Source organism: Loxodonta africana, chromosome 1, assembly GCF_030014295.1.
Source record: "Loxodonta africana isolate mLoxAfr1 chromosome 1, mLoxAfr1.hap2, whole genome shotgun sequence".
In the NCBI taxonomy this organism is placed as follows: Eukaryota; Metazoa; Chordata; class Mammalia; order Proboscidea; family Elephantidae; genus Loxodonta; species Loxodonta africana.
In genome coordinates, this window is record NC_087342.1 from 20,210,583 (window position 1) to 20,236,953 (window position 26,371).

General features: G+C 42.4%; 1 protein-coding gene across 2 annotated transcripts; it reads left to right on the forward strand.

The window, feature by feature from the left end:
• Positions 1-884: 884 nt before the first annotated feature.
• LSG1 (large 60S subunit nuclear export GTPase 1) lies at positions 885-26,371 on the forward strand. 2 transcript variants are annotated; one of them, XM_023551644.2, is made up of 14 exons: positions 886-1,032; positions 1,739-1,865; positions 4,915-5,035; positions 5,218-5,304; positions 5,847-5,933; positions 10,280-10,340; positions 11,389-11,565; positions 14,004-14,402; positions 16,651-16,752; positions 16,896-17,039; positions 17,731-17,854; positions 20,117-20,196; positions 23,107-23,280; positions 25,815-26,371. In XM_023551644.2, exons 1-14 carry the CDS (start codon positions 934-936, stop codon positions 25,992-25,994), a joined length of 1,962 nt encoding a protein of 653 aa, XP_023407412.1. In that variant the 5' UTR covers positions 886-933; the 3' UTR covers positions 25,995-26,371. The 2 variants fall into 2 exon arrangements, with proteins under 2 accessions (XP_064126321.1, XP_023407412.1); XM_064270251.1 differs by lacking the exon at positions 23,107-23,280 and having other exon boundaries at positions 885-1,032.

The window sequence follows — 26,371 nt, forward strand, 5'->3', positions numbered from 1 at the left end:
AATTTTTCTCCGCACTATCCAGGACTCTCTGCTGTGATCCCAGTCAGAGCGGTTGGTTTAATACACTTTTAACCTGAATTCCTAAAGCATTTTTTTATTTGAAACAAAGCAGAAGTCAGATCTTGTTGGCGTTCCTTACAACCTTTCCAAGCTCTGGAAATATTCATCCTCCCAATTCCAAACTTTCCTCCCCAGTTCGCAGCTGGGAAAATAGGTAAACAAAAGCTGTTTAGCTGCTGGGCTTCAGCGCACACCACCACGCGTCCGGGGTCCGACTGACAGCAAAGCCAGGAAGCTCTCCCCACCTCGCGTCACACAAACGCCCTTGGCAGGAGTCTCCACCTGCTTCTGGCAAAAACAAGCGGGAGGCGTGGTTCAAACCAAAAAAAACAAACCCATTACTGTCCAGTCCATTCCGACTCATAGCGACCCTACGAGACAGAGTACAACTGCCGCATAGCGTTTCCAAAGAGCGGCTGGTGGATTCAAACTGCCGACCTTCTGGTTAGCAGCCCAGCTCTTAACCACTGTGCCACCAGAGCTCCGGGAGGCGTGGTTAAAAGTGGTTAGTACAATGAAAATGAGCGGCCATTTTATTCTAGGTGTCTCCGTTCCTCGCCGGAAACTGAAGATCAGTGCACAAATCTGGACGGTACCATTCTTTTGACTCGCTCACACTATCCAAATTTGAGACATTCGTAGGGACACTTATAGTCAATTAAGCCCCCAGAACCATTTTTATATTTATACTATATAGTACTGGCAAAACTTGAGATACATAAAGTGGAATTCGAAGCAAGTTATTTCGTTTTTCCGACCCCACTTCGGGCTTTCACTACTCAGGCTCGTTTACGTCACTTCCGGGAGCCGAGCGCCGGGTACCGGAAGGCGCACGCGCTCGTCCCCGAAGGCTTGTGCGACGGCTGTGTTGCTATGGGCCGGAGGAAGGTGACGGGCGCTGGGTCTCTGGGTCGGGCCATTATCCGCCATCAGGCTCAGCGGAGCCGTAACCACCGTCACACCGACTCCTGGGTAAGACAGGCGCTGTCTTGTTTCTCATCCATCCTTTTGGTCTAGTTATGAGCCTCGGGGCTGCAAAGTTTGGGATCAGAGGTCACTGGGAACTTTTCCAAAGAAAGTGATACCAAGCTGGGTATCGAAGATGAGTAGGGGTTTCTGCCATACAGATCCATACGGAACTTGCAGTTGTATTACATGGAATAAGTTAAGTTTTGTTTCAGGATTCCTTTTTTTTTTAACTATATAATTGGTACACTAGCATTTATATCGTGTATCACACACACTTGGGTCACTGTGTAAACCATATTGCTTACTGTTTACACAAACAGTAAAAAAAAGCAACTAATGCTGGCTCTTGGGAGTCAGGCAGTCCGGATTCAAATTCTACCTCTGCCTCTATCACTTATTATTTTGTGACAATAGGCAAGTTATTTTTTTTTTATCTATTTAAGCTTCAATTTCCTCGTTAGTATAAAAAACAGAGATATAATAACCAAAGATTTTGAAAGTGCAATCAGATGATGAATTAATGAGGTAATGAACCTGCTTACCTCACATGAGGTAAACAGGTGCTCGTTTAAATGTTAACTATGTTAGCATAGACTCTAAAAGGCTATCATCACCCTTATCATTTAATAGTTATGTGGAATTTTGTAGCTTGTTGGATGTCAAGAGTGTAAGAGAGCAGCTGTGTTTATTACCTGTGTTCTGTTCACAGTTGCACACAACTGAACTCAATGATGGCTATGATTGGGGTCGTCTTAATCTTCAGTCAGTGACTGAACAAAGCTCCCTGGATGACTTCCTTGCAGTTGCAGAACTTGCAGGAACAGAGTTTGTGGCTGGTAAGTTGTTTGCTACTGAGTGCATATACATTGCCATCTTTGCTGACTAGATACAAACAACTCTGCTTGGAAGTGTTTTGAGGCCCCTACTAAACTCATCAATGGATTGTCATTAACACAAAGACATGTCCTAAAAGCAGTATAGAAAGGTCCAGTTGCACCATAGTTTTAAAATTCAGCCCCAGAAGCACTTCACATTATTACTGCATCATATCAAGTTCAAGAAACTGACTCTATCATAGAAAAAAGATTGGTCAGCATTATGATGGACATGACCAGCGTTTTCCAGAAAATATTTCCTGATAACCATTGTTAAAGACAGACTCTTGAGCTACCTACTGTTTCTTAGGCAACTGGAATTGTATTTTGAAGCACTAATCAACATATCGGAGCCCTGGTGGCACAGTGGTTAAGAGCTCGGCAGCTAATCAAAAGGTCGGCCATTCAAATCCACCAGCCGCTCTTTGGAAACCCAATGGGGCAGTTCTACTCTGTCCTATAGGGTCACTATTAGTTGAAATTGACTTGACGGCAGTGGGTTTTAATCAGCATATTTTGGGGAATTTTCCATGCATATGATTTTTTTTAATCACTGGTGTCCCTGTTTTTTTTTATATTTGTCTTCTAAGCACTTTAAACAGTACCTGGCACAGAGATAGCATTGCTGACTGTATTGCTATCGTAGACTTATTACTATTCTACTGTTCTTACCATTTTTATAAACGTCATTATTACATTCTTTAGCAAAACATTCATTTATTCGTTCAAAATGTTTTTATTGAACACCAACTAATCTCAGGCCAAAAAGAAAAAAAAAAAAAAAAACAAAAAACCCAGTTGCTGTTAAGCTGATTCTGATTCATGGTGACCCCATGTGTGTCAGAGTAGAACTGTGCTCCATAGGGTTTTCATTGGCTGATTTTTCAGAAGTAGGTCACCAGGCCTTTCTTCCAACATGCCTCTGGGTGAACTCGAATCTCCTACCTTTTGGTTAGTAGCTGAATGCTTTAGCCGTTTGCATCTCTGAAAGACTCCACTCTTGGACGTTGTATTGAGCATTGAAAGTATGGTGAGGAATAAGACAGTTTCTATAACTTTTGGTTTCAGGTGCTATGAAAGAAGTCTGTAGCCTACGATGGGGTCATAAAGATGGAGTTAGCATTCATGTCTATCTAAAGAATGGGCTGCTCAAGAGACAGTAGTGGTTGCCTAGGGATGAGGGCTGGGGAGAGGAGTGGGTAGTGACTGCTGAGGGGTCCGAGGTTTCTTTTTGGAGTAATGTTTTAAAATTGCTCATGGTGATGGCTGCACAACTTTGCGAGTACACTAAAAGCCATTGAATTGTACACTTTAGTTGGGTGAATCATATGGTATGTGATTTATATCTCGAGAAAGCTTTTTAAATGACATCAGTAATCTTTGCCAAAACAGTTTTAGTAGGGGGTGGAGCCACAGTTGTAGGACGTTAAATAGGGAGGTGGGGTGAGGAGATTGAGTCAGTGGGCATGTTGTATCTTTAGAGACATTTGATTGTAGCGGGGGAAGAGAGAGAAGGGGTATGTGTGGTTGTGTGTGTGCGTGCACGCGTGTACGTACACAGGAGAAGGATCCGGGTTAACATTAGCGTGTTCATAGGTTTTGGGTGAGAGCCAGTAGAGAGGGAGAGGCTGAAAATACAGCATGGCAGTAGCTGTTAACAATTTAAAACACATATCCTGTGACCCAGCATTTCCACTTCTCAGTATCCACCCCAGAGCAGCAGTTCTCAGGCCTCAGTGAGCTTGAGAACTACCTGGAGAATGTGTTAATACGTGGATTGCTGAATCCGTCTTCTAGAGATTCTGATTCAGTAACTCTGGGAAGGAGCCTGGGAATTTGCATTTCTAACAAGTTCCCAGCTGCTGCTGCTGCTGTTGGCTTAAGGACTGCACTTCCCCTCGAGGAACACGTATGCACATTGGAAGGTATACCAGAATAATTTACACCAAAACCCATTTTTGTCTAATTGATTCCAATTCATAGCAGCCCTATAGGATAGAGTAGAACTGCCCCATAGAGACTCCAAGGAGCGCCTGGTGGATTTGAACTGCCAACCTTTTGGTTAGCAGCCCAGCTCTTAACCACTGTGCCACCAGGGCTCCTGATAATGTATACAGCACAGTTTTAACAAGGAAAACTTGGAAAGAACCTAAATGTTCTAAAGATGGAAAATGGCTAAATAAACTGCATTATAGATACACAATGAGATGATAAAAACCAAAAACCAAACCCGGTGCCATCGAGTCGATTCTGACTCATAGCGACCCTATAGGACAGAGTAGAACTGCCCCATAGAGTTTCTAAGGAGCACCTGGGGGATTTGAGTTGCTGACCCTTTGGTTAGCAGCTGTAGCACTTAACCACTACGCCACCAGGGTTTCCGATGAGATGATATGCCACAGTTAAAAAGAATGAGGTGAATCTCTGTGTACTAAGATGAAGACTCTCCAAGACCTATTACCAAATGAAGAGACGAAGTTGCCGAATGGTGCATCTAGAATGGTGTCGTTTGCATTAGAAAAAGTCTGACCGATCCATATGCCATAAAACCTGTGTAAGGCAGAAATGTGTCAAAGAAAATGCAAATATTTTCCACTAAAACAGCCAATAGAAAAGTGGTAGGACTGCACCCTGTCAAAGGTGGAAACTTGTGAGACCCAGAAAAACAAGACAGTCCCCTCGAGCTCCAGCTCTCACAGGTTTCGCTGTATGTGACTATTGGAAAAAAGACCTGGGAGGCTGCCCACTTAGTAAATAACCTCAAGGGAGGGAACTAGAATTCTTTCTTTTTGGGGGAGGAAGGGATGGTGAGGGGAATGAGGGGATGGAAAGCTTCATTTGGGAATTATAATTTATTCAGGGCAAGAGGAATCTAAATCAGGAAAGCTTAAATTCTATTTTAGGCTCTCATACTTAGTTTTTCAAGTTTATCAAAATGACTAGCAGTTAGTATCTGTTTTGCCTCTGAAGTAATTGTGCTTTTTTTTTTTTTTTTTTCCCCTACAAACAGAAAAGCTTAATATTACGTTTGTGCCTCGTGAGGCTAGGACTGGACTGCTATCTTTTGAGGAGAGCCAAAGAATTAAGAAACTCCATGAAGAAAACAAACAGTTCTTGAGTATACCAAGGAGGTGAGCTGAATGACAGTTTAGAATATTACAAGACATAACAAGGCTGCTGAGTATAAACTTCTTAAGTTGGTGTTTCCTTTTTTCCTGCTTCATCTTCTCAGCTGCCGTTATTATATATGAATCCTCTATTTTATTTTGGTGACCCATATGTGGAATTTTTTTCCCCTCTACAATCATTTCAGACCAAAGTGGGACAAACAAACTAGTCCTGAAGAACTCAAACAGGCAGAGAAAGATAACTTTCTAGAATGGAGACGTCAGCTTGTCCGGTGAGTGTTGGACTATATGATGATTTACCTTGAAATCCTGAATTCAGGCATTTTGGTATGTTGGCATTGCCGTTTGCATTTTGAAATCTGTATTCTTTTAAAAGGGAAATGGTAGCTTCTTATTGGTGCAGAGTGGTATGTGTGCACACATAGCATTGTGGGTCCATGTGCATACTTGTCCACAAGTGGTGAGCTGGTTACTGTGTTCACTTCTGGCCTTTTCTCTTTTCAGTCCTTTCTCCAGCTGCTGGGCACCCTGGAGTTTGTCACTGCTCTCCTGAGCATTCCTCTAGGGAGAGAAATGGGAGTTGGTGTGGTAGATAAACTCAGGGCTTAAATAGCTCAGGAGACAATTTGAATTTGGTGTATTATGGTGTGAAATAAATTGTATTTTCATGTTGACTTAACAGATGGTATATAAAAATAACTTGACAGTTAATATTTGTGTACTTTTTTTTTAATGCAATGAATTTGAGCATTTGTCCTGCTGGAACCTTCTATTATAATCTGGTAAAGGTACAAACTTTCCATTCTAAAGCCAGGCTGGAAGAGGAACAGAAGCTGATATTGACTCCGTTTGAGAGAAATTTGGACTTTTGGCGCCAGCTCTGGAGGGTCATTGAGAGAAGGTATGTTACCATTTTCTTTTTGTGTAATGAGAACAACATAGTTATGTTATATTTGATTTGGATGTTAACGTATGCTTATAGGCCCACATTTTGGGGGAAAAATTGAGCTGTGCAATAGGCCATTGAAAATTATAAAACCAAATATAATGTTATGTTTCTGTTTTTAAGAGCCCTGGTGTCACAGTCGTTAAGTGCTTAGCAGCTAACCAAAAGGTCAGCAGTTCAAACCCACCAGTGGCTCTGCAGGAGAAAAGACCTGGCCATCTGCTCTTGTAAAGATGACAGTCTAGGAAACCCTATGGGGCAGTTTTCCTATGTCCTCAGGGCTGCTATCAGAATCAACTCGACAGCACACAACAACAATTGCTTTTTTAAATGTAGGTTTTTTTTGTTGTTGTTATTAGACAAAGTCATTGATGAGTGTGTGAGAATGGTGAATGTTTTCTGTAAAATGAGTTCTGAAGCACATATACTTCATCGAATGCGTATCGAGTTCCTACTAGTAATAGGGGAAATATGAGAATGAAAAAGGGTGGTTCCTACCTGCAAAGAGCACGTAAGTTACAGGTGTTCAGTTCAGCAGACCTTTATGGACTTCAGCTAAGTGCCAAGCATAGCCTGGGCACCAGAGGCCCACAGTGAGTGAGACGCAGCCCTCGCACTCAGAGAGCTGGATGTCTGGTGAGATACAGAGCACAGTGTGATTCCTGCTGTGTCGGGAATAGAAAGGCAGCATGCCCTGTCAGAGCAGAGGAAGGAGCAGTGTGATAAGGCTTGGCGAGAACCAAGGGGAGGTTGTTTTTTTTTTTCCTTTTTAACTGGGCTTTGAGAGGAAGAGAATGATGTGGACAATTGAGGATGGGAGACTCGTCTGTTTCCTGTACGTAACACTAATGAGAATTTCAGATTGTTAGAAGAGTGTTATCGTTGAATCAACTTTCTCTTTAATCTCACCCCCTTTCTTCAAAGATTTTCTGAATTGTTTTCAGGAACACCATAAATGAACCTTATAGTTGAAATGTTTTTTAAGAGGGAACCTTCAGTCAGTGTTGTTCTGAAATCCGTAATATGTACCCAATAAGGACATTACAAGCAGGATGCTTTAATTGGGATTCACAGAAAGAATATTACTCTACTTGGCATTGTTACTGAGAAAGCCAGACTTGGATTACCCTTGTAAAAGTCACTTATGTTCCTTTTTAGGATAAGGAAAATGTTCTGGAATTAGAGTTGTGATGGTTGCACTACTTTGTGAATATACTAAAAACCACTGAGTTGTACACTTCAGAAGGGTAGATTTTATGGTATGTGAATTCTGTCGCAATTTTTTAGAAAGTCACTTACATGATCTCCCTACCCCCCAAACCTGCTTCCTCAGGGACAGAGAAAAGGCTATTGGGCTGGGACGTGGAGAGGCCAGAAGAGCAAGGCAAATTTCTAAGCCTAAGAGGGTGAGAAGCTTGCAGCCGATTACCAGCCTCTGTGTCCACCCCTTTTATTCTCAGTCACTCCTGCATGGGGCTTGGGAGGAGCTGGTATGGTACTCCTGTGGAATGTCTGTGGAGCAGAGCAGAACTCCCTTCAGCAGTTGAGGGTGTGTTCAGCCGAGAAAGCCTGTTTTCTTCTCTCCAAAGACATGGGTAACAAGCTCCGAAATACTGCTTCTCAGCCTTGAGGGAACGTCCCCATTTACAGGCCTAATTCTCATTTTTGTTTGGGTTTTAGATTTCCTTCTACTTCCTACTCCTTTCTCTTTGCTCTGTGTCCGTTTTCTTTGCTATTTTGGTTTCTGACTTTTATGTAAGAGGTCTTTCAGACGTCTGGTGTGATTTGTTGTCTGTTCATATTTAAGAATGATGCGTTACAGAGCTGATTGGCAGGTCTGCATGGTTAGGTGGGGCTTGCCGACTGGTAGGCTTCACTGTAGGGGGACTGGCGGGGATCAGTTTTATTGGGAAACCCTGAGATAGTAGTATTTATAAGTCTTTCCTAGAGCCAGTCAGTCCCTTAAGAAGAAGAATCTGCCAGGAGTAGGGCTGAAGGAGGTGGTACAATGCCACGGGGCTAGGTGTTCTCTTGCTCAGTGTGTGGCCTTACCTTTAATCCTCCTTTTGTCAATATGGCACCTCTTTTATACCTTCTTCCGTGCTTCATGTGTCCAACTCTCCAAAATAGACCTTAGCCTTCTGCTGTTAGGGTGGGGGAGGAAGGCTGTGGGGTATAGTTGCCTGGCTGCATGGAACTGGGGAGGGGACTAATGCCTACTGAGACTTTCCCCCAAATATCCCTGACTTCAGTCCTATGCCTCACCCTTACCTTCAGAGCTATCTGATGCTTCTAATCCTGAGTCTTCTGGCTCATTTGGGGGCATAAACGGGCTTGCTTCTCTTGGTATCCCCGTCTGCACATACTTGGTATTCAGCTTTCTTGGTTCTGCTGAGTCTTCCATCTGGTTTCCATCTTTCAAAAGTGGGTTCACGTTTTTTATTCGCTATTCTCCCTTTCTCTTTGTCCTGATGGGTTTCAGCCCTTACTTTCATTTAGCAGGTTTTGAGGAGGAGCAGAGATAACCTGTGTTCAGTCTTCCATGTAAAACAGGAAAGCCCCTTGCACGTTTTTTATGCTCCTGTGTAGGCGTCGGTTTCATCAGAACGAGCGTGTACTTGTTGAAAGTTCCAGCTCCTGTTGTAGTATTTGCTCGCTCTGTTATTTGTGTTACGTGATATTTCCCTCTTTTCTGACTGAATATGTTTCTTACTCAAAGAATATTGTTCATATCGCACAGAAGTGAATCTGAGTACACAGAAATGTTATTAATCAGGTGACTGCTGCCACGGCTTGCACCAGAAATATGTATCGGTGTCTTCTGTAGGGCAGATGTCTGCTGCTCGGTAACAGGCTAACTAAACCATCTGCCTCTTTAATTTCAGTAGGAGTTCTCAGAGAAGATTTCGTGTGCAGTATGTCATTGAAATGCAGGAAACTGCCAAGGCACTGAGGGCATTACACTGTATTCCAGGAAGAAAAGGCACTTCCATTGTATTGCACAAAGCCTTCCTGGTACACAGTTGGCACCTGGCGCTGCATCCCAATTCAGCACATAAAGCAAGCTGTTTTGAAATGTCTTTTCTTACGGGTGTTTCTAAGTTAATTCTTTCTGCATGTTTGCTACGCAGATGTAATGTCGGGACCTTGTGGCTTTGGTTGATTATTATTAGGCTTTCTCTACATTTACTCTTGAATCTTCACAGGTTGAAAGTGGCAGATACCACCTTAAAGAAGGAAATATTGGGGCCCACTTAATTAGAGGACTTAAAAAAAACTAGCAAGTCCGTGAGTTCATTTGAATGACGAGATGATGCTGAAAATTTAACTATTCTGAAAAGAAAATATACTTTGTCAAAAGCCCTGCCCTAAGCGGTAGCTTTGATTTAATCATTTCCTTGATGTTCAGCATAGTCGCAGAGGTACCCCAGAAAAAGCTGGTTAACCACATGTGGGTTTTTGGAAGACTCTGCTGTTAGGCGATCGTACGTCTGCATCTTTTTTCCTTCCGGTGTCAGTCCCATGGGCCCTCCTGACATCCTCCCTAGCCTTCCCAGACGCTGAAGGAAGGGAAGTGAAAGCCTTACTCTCCATGCCATGCTGGGCTGCTGCTGTGTCCCCACTACATTTGTGGGGGATTCAGGAGCTTGCCATCAGCTGCAGGAGGTTTTGTTGCCACATCTTAGATGGGATGGAAGAAGCTGCACTCGTCATTCCTCCTTCAGCTTAAGTTGGTATTTTGCTGTTTTGTATTTTTTTGCCATTTAAACACATTATTGAAACCATGGATGATGGTTTGCCAGGTACGTGCTTTCTCCTTTGTCAGCCCTGGGTTTAAGTAAGATACTGGCTTCCGTAGCGGCAGCTGTCAGCAAGCAGTTGTTTTCTTTTGAGACCTTAACGAGCGTATAGATGAGAGACTGAGTGTTCAGTTGACCTCCCCTTGGGTTGCTGCGTTTGGAATCCTTTTGTCTCACCAGGAGGATTGTATAGAAGTTCCAGCAATGAAACATCATCTGAGCCCTTCTAGGCCATGGCCTCTGGTCCACGCTGCCTAGACTCACTTCTAGATCTGTCACTAAGTAGCTAGTGGGCCAGTTACTTAGCTGTCCTAAGTCTCGGTTTCCTCATGTAAACCAGGGATAATTCTACCTAAAAAAGCAAACATATGGAAAGTACGCAGTATATGGAGTGTTTGTCACTATTACTATCGTTATATGGTCAGCCCCTTTCACTTTGAGTACAGAAAATCCAGTGATTGGTCCTGAGCTTTCTTCTACTATCTCACATTTGTTTTTCAGTGATATTGTGGTCCAGATAGTAGATGCTCGAAACCCACTGCTGTTTAGATGTGAGGATTTGGTAAGTAAAGTTTGACAAGATCCACACTTAAGTCCTTTGAGCAGAAGTGAGAGGACATCACTCACAGAAGTAACTCTAGGCAGCAGTCTGCCCTGTCCTCTAGCTTGTTCTATCAGGCCCCCACCCCCACCTCAGTCGGGAGCTTGCGTGACACCACCGTTCAGACAGGTGTTTGCTCTCCTCAGACAATTGTTCCCACCTGCAGGAAGGCTCAAACACATGAATTTTCTGACTTTTAGTTTAGAAGTTTAGTTTGCTAATAGACATCTGCCAATGTTTCCCGTTTTTCAAGAGACAACAATCAAAATAGCATTGTGCTTGTTGTAGCATATCCCTAGTCCACTTTTTATCCACCCCAGTAAGTTCTCTTTTCACACCTTAGTTACCTTAGTTACACCTTGTAGTGTCTTACAAGCCAGCTAAGTTTGTAGAACACCACAGGGAGCAATAACCAAGGTGTGAGGATCACGTGAAATTTCTGCTTGAGAAATACAGATTATTTTTAAATCCACTGGTGAATCACTAAAATTTTAATGGTGAAACTGATGAAGTCAGCTTTTACACCCCTGCTTTTTAACGAAGAGCTGTAATTGGAAATTAATTTCAATTTCTGAGTCTTGCGTTCCTTTTATGCTTCAGAAATGCTTTCAGCCTTTCAAGATGAGATTATTATTGGCTGTCCTCACTTGACCGAAAAACAGTCCCTGCTGCCTGTCAGGTCTCCAGGTTATGCAGTTCTTTAACTTGCTGTAAAGAGAGTACACTGTTTAAAGAAAAATGGAGCTGTTAAACTTCAGCAGGGCAGGAAAACATTTCTTTTTACACTTTTCAGTTTCTTATGTTGAGAGTATCTATTTGTGACATGACTCTGTTTCAAAGCTTAATGAAAGGACTAATAGAGTGTACCGTGATTACAAGCCTTTGAAATTAGGAAATGATTAAAGCTGGGAGCAGTAAAAACTTTTAGTCATAGCTGGAGATCTTCAATAAAGTAACCTAATTTTTAATTGTTTGAAGAGATCTTTCTAAATCTCTCTGTCTTGCCTAGGAATGTTACGTGAAAGAACTGGATGCCAATAAGGAGAATGTTATTTTAATAAATAAGGCAGATTTGTTGACTGCAGAGCAGCGGAGTGCCTGGGCCTCCTACTTCGAAAAAGAAGACGTGAAGGTTATTTTCTGGTCAGCTTTGGCTGAAGCGGTTCAGCTGAATGGCACCCCGAAGGTAACCTGGGGACTTCCTGGATTTCAGGGAGGAGAATTCGGTTTCTGATTGGTGTGCTTTGTGTTTTTTTTCTTATTGGAGACTTACTGGGGTTAGCTTTTTTTTTTTCCTAAGTGTCGTAATAGGGCGACCTACAGAGAAGTGAGTCATAAAGTTACCTTCTCTGTGGTTGTTAATCTGACATCCCCAGTGTGGTGCCAGACACTGATGTTGGCTATATTTTTTATTTTATCTGAGACAGGAAGCGGTATAGGAAATTTCATAATGACCTTGTAATTGCATTTAAGAGAAGTCAGAACAAAAGGGTACAGTTTGTCAGGATTTGGTCAGAATCACTTTTGGCTTTATTTTGAAAAGAAAGAAAAAGAAGTAACTCTAAATTAAGATATACCAAGTGATTTTCTGTATTTTAAACGAAACTTTACAAAAACCGTTGGGGAGTTTATTTTTATTTTCTAATTTTAAAAAATGATAACTATGAACAGAAATTAGGGACAGACTCTTCGAGCTGGAAGAGACCTCAGAAGCAATATCTGTTTTCCCGTCCTCTTCCTCTCCTTTTATCTCCATTTGTTAAACATCTGCTGTCGGGGTGCTGTGCACTGAGCTGGGTGCTGTGTAACCGCCACCCCTGCACAGTTCAATGAGCTCCAACCTCTGCCTCTGTGAAGGATTCCTTCCCCCGCCTCACTGGCCAACGGTCATCTCGTCGCTCTGTGACTACTCTTCATGACAGGGCTCTGACAACCAAGCGAACTCGTTCTTTTTATCTCTAAATTTAGGAGGTTCTTCCATTCAGCGTCTAAGTTCTGCTCTGTGAGGCGGTAATGAATGAGTCGTTGCCCTTGTAGATAAACAGCCATTTAACATTGAGGAACTCTGCCCATGTCCCCTTAGCTCTCCCTTCTGCAGACTATCCCTTCTCTGCTCTCATGTTCGTCATAGATCAGTCTCTGGGTCAACATTGTGGTTTATGGAAGCTATTCTTTCTTCCTTTTGAAAAGTTAGCCACCATTTGCTCCTCTCAAGTCTTTTGGCATCTCAGGTCTTCTGAAGTCTCTGCTTTTCTCCATGATGTCTCAGAAAAAACACCAGCTGAGGTCGTGACATCATATCTGTAATCCCATCTATAATTTGGGTATCAAATTTGAACTTCCTTTAAAATATTTTAATACTTCTTTGTTTTCTTACCTTAGCATTTAATTTTTCCTCTACAGTTGTTCAACCCCTTCTTATTTTAAAAAATGTAACTTTTTTTTTTTAGTTGAGTGCCTCTGCTTTCTACTGGCCATTCTATTAAATTGCATCCTGTTCCTCAAAGAATTGAGACCTTGCCCTTTTTATTTTTAGCGTGACTACTGCAGTCCTTTTGGTGACTTTAGCCTTATTCCTGAGCCTGCCTCTAAGCCTTCATTTTTCTAAAACGTACCCATGTTCAGTTCACATTCTTGTTTTTATGCTTCTTTTGTATTTTAAAATCTGATCCAGCCGAGCTCTTAGGGAACACTGATTTCTTTACATTCTTTGGTCATCATAAAATTTGTTTCCCACTCTGAGGTTCTGTCATAAGCCATGTGTCTTCATGGAGTTGCCAGGCATCGTCATGAAACCATACTGATTCATCGTGACATTTCGTTTTACCTTTACTCCCCTAAAATTTAGGATACATGTTTGACCGAGTTCATCGTGTTCTCCTATTACTCATTCTAACCCTGAAGTGTTTGGAAATAAGGCAGTGTGTATCATTTCCAAATCCCAGCCAATTCACTTTGCTGTTGGTAGAGATCGAGAAGAATTAGCACGTACATGAATAGCGAATGGCTATAACTTTTCTCTTTCCTCACGGCGGGGACTTGAGTTTTGTTGTTCTTGCATTTCACACAGGAAGCCATGTTCAGCAATGCTTCATTTACTAAAGGCAATTACCAAAGATTAGCCATTTCCTTTAAACTTGCAAAATGCAAATGTAAATTCAAGCTCAAATGACAAGCATGCCCTTCCTGCTGTGTGCAGAGAGGAGAATGTTAAGTGGTTTATGTTGATGAGAAATGCTTTGTTTTGTTCTACACCTCATCCTAAAGTAATGGACTGCCAAAGAATTCAGCTGCACCTGGACTTTTCCCCTTGTTTTCTTGAAAGATTTATTTTAAATTTAAAAAAGCAATATGATATTCAAATAATAGAGAAATGTATAAAGAGTGTAGGTCCACCCCTCATCCCTTCCCCAGAGGGCGCAGCTGTTGGATAGTTGGTTGTGTATCCTTGCACCAAAAGGCTTCACAGCGTCTCCTCCCTGTATTCACCTTTTCCACTTTTCCTCATAACTTTTTGGGTCCTCTGTTCATCCTAAATAATCAACTCACTGAGAATTTTCACTGGAGTGGCCAGTATAGTTGTTATACACATCTGAACTTCTGTGATTTCTCTTATCTCGTTAGGAACAAGTAAATAGAGCTGCTGGAGAAACCAACACAGCTGAGTCTGAAAGCTCTGATTTCGAAGAGGCTGAAATTCCAAACAGTGAGACTGAACATCTCCCAGGCAGGGATTCTCCCTCACTTAGTGAAGGTGCCTCCCGTGATGAAGATGACAGCGAGTATGAGGACTGTCAGGAAGAGGAGGAAGAAGATTGGCAGACATGTTCGGAAGAAGACAGCAACCTTGAAGAAGAGTCCTGTGGCCAGGACGGGAAGAAGAGCGCTCAGGACAGGAGAGCCCCACAGAAGAGGCAAACACACAATTTTAGCCATCTGGTGTCGAAACAGGAATTACTGGAGATCTTTAAGCAGCTACACACTGGGAAGACGGTGAAAGATGGACAACTTACTGTTGGACTGGTAAGACAAAATATGTCATAAAATGCTGGCCACTGTGATGATCCTCATTCCCCATTCTTTGGCAGCTACACTGTCACCCCAGAGACCACTTGGGTTTCTGGCATCATAGGGAACATTATTGTTCTCTTGTTGCCCAATGGCATCTTGGGAGTAGGCGGTGTGACATCAGAACCCAATCAAAAGATGAACTTTCTAAAGGGTTATATTGGTTACACTGCTGTTCACATTAAGTATTTTCGCTAGTCTTCTTTAGTTCTGCGTTCCCATCCTGCACGTTATCATGAGAGACTAGAACGAGGGAGCTTTTAATGTCATCTTCAGACTTCCAGCCCATTGGTCTTACCTTCTTTTGTAGGGGTCCCCTCCTCTGTCCTGTGTCATCTCACCATCAACTATAGTCTAGCCACACTTTACATCCTGGCCCATTGTTTTCTTCTGTAGGCTTTTGGTATCCTGTGACCCTGTGTACCTGCCAGCTTATTATCTAAATCCGCGTATGGGTGCATCCCAGCATCTTGGTCCCAGGCAAAACATGCAGATACTTTAATTGCATAAACACTAAGCAGCGAGTAGGGGGAGGGTAGTCCCATCCCTAGCCCCAGAGACCCTAATTGTACAGGTGGCTATCAAAGTGCCCTAAACTCCGAGGGCATACAGCGTGACTCCAGATGGCTTCATCCCTAGCTAAAGGAGTGTAAGATGTTGGAGAAGGTGTTTATTGTAAAGATCTTCTGTCTAAGAGAACAAGACACGGTGAAGGAATGGAGATCCTGGCAGGTTTAAAGTCTTCCAGCTCTTAAGTTACATGCCAAGGAGAGCTAATTCCAATTCTTTTTAAGCTCCTCCCCACTTCCCCAAAAAAGCCTTCTCAAAATGACTGTGGTTGATGGACTTAGTGTACGAGTTAAAAGAGAAGACTCTGGAGTCAGACAGACGTACATGTAATTCCCAGTCCGCAATGAAACTCACTCACTTGCACCAGCCTAGGGGAAATTACTGTGCTTCTCTGAATTTCAAGGCTTAATTTGGTAAATATTTTTGCTAAAAATTCGTTTTCAACATGCCTCGGAAAACCCAGCTATCCTACACGTTAATTCATTTCTTTCTCACATTTTTGGACATGCTAAGTAAGCAGCGTCCCTCACTTTCTGAATTTCTTACTCTAGAAATCCTAAGAATAGGTTAATTTGCTCATTGTACAAACATTTATTGAGCACCCGCCATATGGCAGACATTCTGCAGGGCCCTAGCAGAATATCAGTAGGCAAGACAGATACAGAGCTTGCAGCCTGCAGGGAGGCAGACATCGAACAAGTAATTCCAAACGTGATGAGTGTAAAGAGGGGGAAGTTGAACACCTTACAGGAATGTATGATGTGGTAACCTGATTCAGGTGGGAGTCGGGAGAGTGGCAGCAAAGCTTCCCCCCACAAAAGAAACAACGTTTAAAACCAAACAAGCAAACAAACCCCTTGCTGTCGAGTGGGTTCCAACTCATACCAACCCCTTAGGATAGAGTAGAACTGCCCCACATGGTTTCCAAGGGAGCGGCTAGTAGCTTTGAACTGTCTGCCTTTTGGTTAGCAGCCAAACTCTAAAACCACGGCGCCAGCAGGGCTCCAATCCACTGTAAAGAGGATACAGAAATAAATCACGATCCCTTAGTTAAAGGGGAATACTTAAAGGGCATGAGACATGCCCACAAATAATGACAACATATCGTGTATTCAAGATATCAACACGAAACACCGTAAGAACATTCCAGTTAGTTGACAGTTGTCAGTTGCCTGAAATCTCTCTGGAGGAGGCTGTGCCTTGAAGTATAGTGTGAGATTTGGACACGTGATAGGAAGCAAGGGCATTCCAGATAAACAAAATGCAGCCATTTAAACAAAGCCCCAGGAATCTTCAAAGTGTTTCGCATTTATTGGGAACATTGGGAGAAGAGGTGGCAGGAAGAGGGAAGGATGGGTATTGTCTTATCCTGAAACCAAGAATAACTAAAGAGCTTAGTAGCTTATGAAGTCATTGTGCCATATTAATATTTAGCCAGCAAGACAGAAACTTGCTAATAAGTTACTAAAAATTAAAACCAGTTGTATGTTATGATTATTAGAATGTGTCTACAAACAGAGCATCTGCTTCTGAAGTGATCAAATGTTTAGGCCAGTGTTGCTGCCATTTACTTAATATCTTTGGATCTTTGGTAGATACGCTGTTTGACTGTTAACTTCTGAGTCTCTTCTAGGTGGGGTACCCAAACGTTGGTAAGAGTTCAACAATCAACACCGTTATGGGCAACAAGAAAGTGTCTGTGTCTGCCACACCTGGTCACACCAAGCATTTTCAGGTATTTTTGCAGCCTTAGCCTCTGTATTTCCCTCTCAGCTAATTACTTCTGGGTATTTTCTGCAGTTCCCCGTCGGTCGTATGCTGCCCTTTTTTCCCCTGCATCTGCTGTATGTGCACACAGATGTCTTCCTTGTCTTTCAGACTCTGTATGTGGAACCTGGCCTCTGCCTGTGTGACTGCCCAGGCCTGGTGATGCCATCCTTTGTCTCCACCAAGGCGGAGATGACTTGCAGTGGAATCCTCCCCATAGACCAGATGAGAGATCACATCCCACCCATATCACTAATATCCTTTCTGCTTCAAAAAGAATCTGGTTGTTATGTGGCTACTAGGGCTTCTTTGGAAGCACAGGTGTTAAGTATTTTGTGCTTTTTTGTATGTTTAAGTTTCTTTGTAAATTAATAAGCAAAAATGTATTGAGCACTTGGTGCACACCACGTGCTGGGTTAAGTACTGTGGGGGATGCAGGCACCAGTCAGCCACAGATCCTGCCCCTAAGGAGCGTCGTTCTTTGGGCAACATGCGGCATGTACATAGGTAACCGTGATACAAGGTAGAATGCTCTAAGTGGCTTAAGAAAAAGTACGGAGAGATGCTGATGAGACAAGAAAGGAAAAGATAATCTCTCCTTGGGTAGTTGTAGGGATTAGAAATAAAGACTGTCTCTGAATTAGGGTCATGTAAGAATTTAGAGCTGACTTAGAATCTTACTTTCCAAGGTAAATTATCTTCGAGCTCTATTTCAGAGGTTATTTTGATTACTATTTTACAAGGATTTATTTGGAAGTGATTATTTGTTCATAAGACCTTGGTTTAAATGAAAACGAAACGCTTTTTAACTTAATAATCACTCTTCCTTTAGGGAGGAGGAAGAGTGTGCATAATAGACAAACTATGTTCTGAGACGTGTGTCTCAGATACCATGGGGAGGAGGTAGTCAATTCAAAGGAATGGATGGATTCCTTGACGAGCTTATGTTTGCCAGAATATTCCAAGACATGTTTTAGAAGCTACCTATGGAATTACTATCATAAAGCCCAGAGAGGATGAAGACCCTCATCGACCTCCAACCTCAGAAGAGCTGTTGACGGCTTATGGATGTGAGTTACGATTTATTTTAAAACGTGATCAACATGAATACCACTGCAAAGACACAAATTCAGAATTTTTCTCTAGCATTTCTCATGTCATCTTACAGGGTTGATGTTTTTGTTGCTTTCTGCTGACCTTGCTTACAGAGTGGTCACCAAGTAGCTAACTTGGTGATGGTTTTAGGATTCAGCATTAATGGTGGAGAACTGACTGCTGTCTGAGTGGTGTTTTACTTCAGTGTGTTAAGTGCTTTTTAGCTCTGTCTGTATCCCTTGCCTCTTCCCCAGATCTGTTCTTTCCTAACCTTCACAGTAGACATCAGATCCTGAGGAGCCATGTGTCTTTCCCTGTAGGAGGCCTAGATGGGGGAGCTCAGGGCTCAGGGCAGCTGCCACAAGCTTCTAAAGAAAAAGCCTTTAGGACATTCGCCCTTCTGAGGGTACACAAGTGCAGGCACAGGGGTTCTGATCTGAGGCTACTGTTGGCTTTTTCTGGGCTCTTCTTCCAGATAGAGAAGAAAAGGGACATTGGAAAGAAAACGAATAGATTTATCAGAGGAGGGTAAGGGAACATTAGATGGTAAGCCCTCAGAAATTGGGACAGAGTGGAGCTTGGTTATGTTAAGGACATAAAGCATCCCCTTTCCCCCCTGCCATCTGTGCCTTGTAAACCTTGTTTGACATTAAAATGAGGCCATAGCTGTCCCATCTCCAGGTTTTACCCTAGTTTCTCATGGGAGTTCTTTTGCCTGGGTAGACATTTGTGGTATGACTGGTGTAATCACAGAATCAGAACTGGAAGGCCTCTTAAAGATCACTCACCCCACTGTCCATCCCTCCTTTGTAAGACAAGTAATCTGAAATCAGAGCATGAAGTAACTTGCCCAAGGTGATGTAGCTGGCCAGTGGCAGAGCCTGGATAAGAATCTGTATTTCCTGGTCCACGCTTCTTATGGTATGGTAGCCAAAAAGACCGGGAAAAGTGGGCTTCCACACTGGCTTTTCTTTCTATTCCTTCTTTTTAAATAAAACTTTTAATTTGATTGGAATTACAGATAAAACTAATATTTTCACCTAATGCAATCGGATAAAATCAGAGGAAGGAAAAGGGTGAAACACAGTGTCTAAGATCACCATGCAGAATAAAGTCTCTGACAATTAAGTTCAAGAGAAATTTTGTAGAATAGACCCTTTGAGATAGGTTTACTGTACTGTAGGTTGAATGTATTTTAATAGCAAAAGACATGGCCAAATTACTCATTTTAATTTGCATTTCTTTGATTACTCACTGGAAAGACCTGGCGGTGCACTTCCAAAAGTCAGCCGTCGAAAACCCTGTGGAGCACAGTCCCACTCTGCCATATATGGGGTTGCCATGAGTCCGAGTTGACTCGAGGCCAGCCGCTTTTTGGTTTTTTAATTGCAGGGAAGTTGAGCATCTTTACATATGTTTGTTGGCCGTTTATATTTCTTCTAGGCATCACGTGTTTTGATGAATGGTTTGTCTCTCTGTTTAATGATTTGTGTAAAAGTCCTTTGTTATATGTGCTGCAAAAGTTTTCCTATTTGTGTTCATTCAGGGCTTCTTTATTCCTACAGAAGTGGACAATTCTAGTACGTAGACTGGTTTTTTTCTTTTTGGTTTGTCTGGGTTCGGTGTTTTACTTGGAAAGGGCATCCCTATCTTAAAAGGATAAAACAATTTTCCTGTAATTGTTTTTTTTTAACCTTTTCAGTTTTTAATGTCTAAATTTATTTTGTGCACACACAGCTAGTACGTGAGAGAGCTGCGTTTTGAACCCAGGCTGTTTGCCCAAGCCCAGGGTCTTAACCACTATACCCTGCTGTTTTCTTCTAATTGAGTTCGTTTTAAAAGAGTCTTTGTCTTATAGTCGATATATACAAATTAGGTATATCATTAAGTAAGGAAACTTGCTCTAATACTTTGGGTTTTTTAGTAATGTTGATGACGTAGCAGTCTTCTACCACTGGATTCCGTGAGTAAATTTTACAGTCAAGGGGCAGAAGAAGTGACTGAAGTAAAGAGAAATCGAATGTGTCTATCACAGCCAGTGGTCCTGGGTGGTGGTTCTCTTGGATTAGCCAGTGTTTTTAGTGCTAATCAAAGTATTTTCAACAATAAGTACTTTTTCAAAAGATAGAGAGTAAGGACGCATAGTGGAACAGAAAGGACCCGATTTCCATCTCTTGTCTTTGTTGTGATAGTCTGTCTTTGCACTTAGCTTTTGCAAAATTCATCTTTCCTCCCAGATATGCGAGGATTCATGACAGCTCACGGGCAGCCAGACCAACCGCGATCTGCACGGTATATCCTGAAAGATTATGTCAACGTAAGTGAGCCCTCCTCCTTATTGCTCCTGAATAATCAGGTCTCTTTTTGTCTTCATATTGTGCTTTTAAGATATTGGCAACTTGTAGGTTATAAAGGAGATATTTCCTTATCGAGATTGTGTTATAACTGAGGTTGTACTCTTGATCCAAGGGAGGTAGAATCACATAAATTATGAAACTGACATACAACATATCACGAGGGCTATCTCCTATAGCCCTTTGCTTGTTCCTGTCATCTGTTAATAGACGATTGTCACAGTCTTCTCGTACTATAGCTGTTTACATGCCTAGCTCCCTACACTTAGGTAGTAATGGGAGGAATATTAGCTAACATCAAAACCTTACTCTGCTAGGAATAGATCTAAGTGTCTTATACGTATTGTCACTGAAAACATGTAACAAGTCTGTGAGGTTATTAGTCCTGTTTTACAAAAAAGAATATCGTTTCGGGTTTTTCTCATCAGTAAAATGAGAATAATAACAGTATCTACCTCATGGGATTATTATGGGGAATAAATAAGAAGGGTGCATATGTATAAAGCACTAAGCTCAGTGCCTGGCTTATAATACGCCCCCAGTAATTGTTAGCTGTTAACAGTGAGCTTAATCTTTCCATAAACAAGCATTACAGGGCCCTATTAATATCTAGTTGTGAGGTTTTGGCCTTATTCCCTCTTCAAGACCGTGGCAGTGGTGTTCTTGGAGGATAGAAATAAAAGTGGGCAGCCGTATTTATTCTCTTATCTTCAAATCAGGAAGAAAGTAGTTGATGGGCTATTTGTATGGAAAAATTACTTCTTCTTTTACCACTGAAGATACTGAACCGTGCAGAGATGAGTTAAAACCAGTTACAGCTTTTAGAGCCTTTATGGTGGAGAGGAGGAAGCAGACTTGCGCCCAGTGAACAGCTGCAACCCTGCCTTGCAGGGACCCAGGAATGATGCTGATTTCTGTGTCCCTGCCCGACATCCCCGGTAGGGCATTCGTTAACTGTCAGGTTGTGTTGTGATTTTTGATTCACAGAATACCATCATTATAATCATGTGGTACACTAAAAACTATGAAAGGCAAACAGAGTTAAAGGGAGCACAAAGAAGAGAGAGATCCACTCTGGCCTGGAAGGCTATGGAAGGTTTTGTGGTGGAAATGGCATTTGAACTAGGCCTTTTTTTTTTTTTTTTGGAAATGGGTTGGCTTTAGACAGGAGAAATGTGGGACGGGCAGGGAGTGGCGGGGACACCGTTTTTAGCTGGAAGGAACAATGTAAACAAAGGCAAGAGCTGCAGAAGTGCCAGCCACAGCCACAGGGTGTTAAGTGTGGGCAGGGTCCAGGATCAAAAGAAAGGTTTGCCAGTGAAGTTGGACTCCCTTTTCTGAAGGTGTCAAGAACTGATTGGAGAGCTCTGGGCAAGGCAGTGTTCTTTGGGAAGGTAGTTCTGCCTAGACAGGTGACAAGGGAGAGGCGCTGATTTATAAATATGGTTTAATTTTGGAGGCTGCTGGTTATGTTGTTGAGGACCAGAATGTGCTAGTGAGAATAGAATATCATCGGTTATATGGGCTGCCAATTTTGTAGAAAGTAAAATGCCATAAAATAAATGTATAAAATAATAATAAAATGTGATAATCTTTGACAATTCAGGAAATAATTTAAGGATTGTGTATTAGTTGTTGTTAGGTGCGGCCGAGTTGGTTCCAACTCATAGTGACCCTACGTATGACAGAACAAAACACTGCCCGATCCAGTGCCGTCCTCACAGTCCTTGCTATGGTTGAGCCCATTGTTGCAGCCACTGTGTCAGTCCATCTCATCGAGGGTCTTCCTCTTTTTCTCTGACCCTCTACGAAGATTACAGCCTTAGAAACTCTATGGGGCAGTTCTGTTCTGTCCTATAGGATAGCTATGAGTTGTAATCAAACTCATCAGCAGTAGTTATTATTTTTGGTGGGGGTGGGGCTAGGGGACTCACGGTGCCCACCCCGGACCAAACAGCTGTGGCAAGCAGGGCAGTTCTGAGAGAGAGTTACTGGGTGCGCATTTCCCTGGGTGCCTGATGCAGCTGTCAGTTCCAGTGATCAGTCTATAGAACTGTTCAAATGCTTAGAATTTTCATTTATATTCTGAGTGAATGGGACTTTGTGGCAAAATATAATTTCCTCGTTTGTATCTGATACATAAACCAAAACCCAAACCCGTTGCCATCAAGTTGATTCTGACTGATAGTGACCCTATAGTACAGAGTAGAGCTGCCCCATAGAGTTTCCAAGGAGTACCTGGTGGATTCGAACTGCCGACCTTTTGGTTAGCAGCCATAGCACTTAACCACTACGCCACCACTATGTATCCTCTGATGCATAAAGCACCAGGATAACAGTTCTTTGGCCTTATTAATTGGAGATAAATTTTAAAAGTATGTTTATGCTGTGAAGTTGAAAAATCTATAGCTGTCTTTTCTACAGATGCTAGCCATTGTACCCGCTGCTGTCAAATCGTTCCCAGGCTGTAATCTTTACGGAAGCAGCAGACTGCTACATCTGCTTCCCACATAGCAGCTGGTGGCTTCGAACCGCTGACCTTTCAGGTAGTAGCCGAGCACTTAACCAGGCCTCCTGTGCAGATGCTAGTGCCGAACAAGTGGAAAAGAAACCACCGTTGTAATGAGCTGAAGGTGAAGCTTCTGTTCCACGTGCATCTGCCCAGTGAGCAGGGGTAAGAGCTAGCAGAGCAGCACGAGGGACAGGCCTGGACCTGCTCTGGAGGCTCAGCACATGAGGGAACATTTCAGTCACGGAGGCTAAGACGGCCTTTTTTAAGGAAGCTGCACCACAGTGTGCGGGGTTGGAGACATCTCCCCTGGGGGAGTAGAGACAGGGCTCCTGATCCACTGTTGTCACTCTTGTCTCTGTAGGGTAAGCTGCTGTACTGTCATCCTCCCCCTGGAACCGATCCTGTGCTCTTTCAGCATCAACACCGGCGGCTCTTAGAGGACAAAACGAGTAGCTATGAAGTGAGAATGCTGCCAGGCAGAAATCAAAAGGCAAAGCAGATTGAAAACATAGTTGACAAAACTTTTTTTCATCAAGTAAGTTTTAAAGTTTGTCTTTAACTTCTGATCCAACACATTTTTTCTTATATCAGTTCTATTAAGATTCACATACCATGCAGTTTACCCTTCTAAAGTAGAAATTCAGTGGTTTTTAGATAACTCACTGAGTTGTGCACCCATCCTCATTCTCGAACTTCAGACCATTTTCATCTCCCCCTAAAAGAAACCCCATACCCATCAGTAGTCACTCCCTTCCGCCCAGGGTCAGGCCACCACTTACCCACTTTCTGTCTCTCTAGATTTGCCTATTCTGGTCATGTATATGGAATCAGAGGATATGCAGTCTTCTGCGACTGACTTCTTTCCCTAAACACAGTGTTTTTGAGGTTAATGTATGTCATGCCATGTTTTACTGCTGCATTCCTTTAGGGGGCAGAATAGTATTCTGTTATATGGGTGTGGAGCCCCAGTGGTTAAGAGTTACTGCTGCTAACCAAAAAGTTGGCCATTCAAATCCACCAGCTGCTCCTTGGAAACCCTATGGGGCAGTTCTACTCTGTCCCTTAGGGGGTCGCTATGAGTCAAAACTCGATAGCAATGGGCTTGGTTTTGGTTATTTTTATGTGGGTATACCACATTGTGTTTATCCATTGATGGACATTTGGGTCGTTTCTGCTTTTTGGCTGTTATGAGTAGTGCCACTCTGAAGATTCACGTACAGATTTTTGTGTGAACTGATGCTTTCTTTTGGGTATAGACCTAGGAGTGGAATTGCTGAGTCACATGCTAACTCTCTTTTACCTTTTGAGGACTTGCCATTCTGTTTTTCAAAGTGGCTGCACCATTTTACATTCCCACCTGCAGTGCCTGAAGGTTCCAATTTCTCCACATCCTTGTCAACACTTATTATTGTCTGTCTTTTTTATTATAACCATTCTAGTGGATGTGAAATATATCATTGTGGGTTTGATTGGTATTTCCCTAGTGACTAATGATGTTGAGAGCCTTTTCATGTGCTTGTTTTATTGGCACATGTATATCTTCTCTGGAGAAATATCTATTGTTGAATTGTAAGAGTTTATAAATATTCTCTGCACTTCAAAATATAACTTTGGTTATTTATGTCACAGCTACATCATACAGTTTGTACATGGTATATGCTTTACTTTTATAACAAAAAAGTCAGCTGTACCTAGAGAATGATTCTTGATCTGGGTGCTCCACACAACAAGCCTATGAGGCAGGCCAAGCAGATACTGAGGACCTCGAAGCTTAAGGAGGCTAAGTGGCAAAGCTAGGATAGAACTTAGATGTTTGTGGCTCCTAGTTTATTTCCAAGTCTGTGCCAATACTTAGAAGAAAACTTACCATCAATATCAGAAAGATTATAAATTCTTTCTTGGGTCTAAACTGTCATACAGGACATTTACATTGAAATTTTAAATGTTTACAGTTTCTGAAAGACCATGTACAAGGAAGCTGAAAACTTAACAGTTAATTATAATAATTCATGTGTCTGAACTTTAGCCGGTAGAATACTGTTTAACTAGTATAAAAAGATCATAAAATACTGCTTTACACTTGAAAATCATGTTGGATTAAAGTTCTTTTACTAAGTAAACTTAAAACTTGCTTTGTTTTTCATTTTGTTTTACTTTAAATAAATCTCAAGTTTACAAAAACTTTTCTGAGCACTTCCTACGTGCCAGCTATTGTAGGACCTGGGATAGAAAAATGAATAAGGTACCGTTTTTGCTTTCAAGGGGTTCACATTTTAGCACAGGGGAGCCAGGTTAACAAATAAATAGCATGACAGGTAAGCCTGGGACAGAGGTGTAACTTGAGTCATTTGTGAACCCAGATAAGGGAACAGTTAATCTTGGGACTGGGGGCAGAGTGGACAATTGAAAGCTGCAGAGAGGAAGTGATATTTAAGCTGGACTTGAAGCGTGAATAAAAATATGCCAGTTGGAAGGAGAGTGGTGAGGGCCAGAATTCCAAGTGGAAGAAGTAGCATCAACAAAGGCATACGGGACCAAATGTGGGTTTCATCAATAAAGAACCCATGTTTGGAGGTGGCCTTGGGCGCCATACTGGGGAGTGCGAACTTGATTCTCCAGGCTGTGGGGAGCCATCAGAGATTTGCAAGAGACACAGGACTAGTTAACTCTGGAAGAGCGTACGCTCCTGGGCAGAGCTACTTTCTGAGGGAGACAAACTTGGTTTCAGGTAGGTTGAGTTTGGATATCAAGGTAGACATTTCCAGAAGACAGCTGGAATTAGGAGTCTAGGTATCAATGGTTAGAGATGGCATTTGAAGCTATGGGACTGAAGAAAGTTGAGGAGGGAACATGTGAGGCAGGTGAAGAGAATGAACTGAGGACAGAATGCTGAGAAATCTCATTTAAAGGATCAGGAGAACAAGAAGAGCAGCAAAAGGGCTGGAAATCCGCTTTTGTAAATCTGAGTGATTCACTTCTTTTTATCTTGGAGTTGTCCATGAACAGTACTGTGCGTATTTCCTGAAGGAAACAGCCGCCTGGCATCTCACATAATGCTTTCTTTCCTAGGAGAATGTGAGAGCTTTGACCAAAGGCATCCAGGCTATGACGGGCTACAAGCCTGGGAGTGGCCTGGTGACTGCAGCTACTCTGAGCTCCGAGATTGCAGCTGGAAAGCCCTGGAAAAAACATGGCAACAGAAATAAAAAAGAGAAAAGTCGTAGACTCTACAAGCACCTCGATATGTGACCTTGGGCTGCAACAGAAATGGCATCTGCATTATCCAGATGGAAAAGGGCCGAAGCTGCTTGTTGCCTGTGGAACTTTTTCAGGACACCGGCGCTGCAGAATGGACCCTGCAGTTGTGGAGCACAGCCGAGCCCAGCAGTCCTGATACCAAGACTGAAAGGCTGCTGGAGATGCCCACTCTGACAGAAGGAGTCATCTTGGAGCCCCAGACACCTACTCCTAGAAAAGACTGGACTGAAGATGGGTGAATGAAGGATGAAAGGATGTCTGTGTGTAAATACATATAGAAAGGCATGCTAATTTGTAAGGGGTATTTTTTTTTTTAAGATTAAAATCAAATTGCTACTAACATGTTTAAGTAAACATGTATACTACCA

What these genes read in the sequence shown, in the direction of transcription:
- LSG1 (XM_023551644.2), top strand. Translation starts at nt 934, where the DNA reads ATGGGCCGGAGGAAGGTGACGGGCGCTGGGTCTCTGGGTCGGGCCATT. An exon ending in TGGAGGGTCATTGAGAGAAG is followed by an intron (nt 5,934 to 10,279) that starts GTATGTTACCAT and finishes TTTGTTTTTCAG; the next exon opens with TGATATTGTGGTCCAGATAG. An exon ending in TCCTGAAAGATTATGTCAAC is followed by an intron (nt 20,197 to 23,106) that starts GTAAGTGAGCCC and finishes TTGTCTCTGTAG; the next exon opens with GGTAAGCTGCTGTACTGTCA.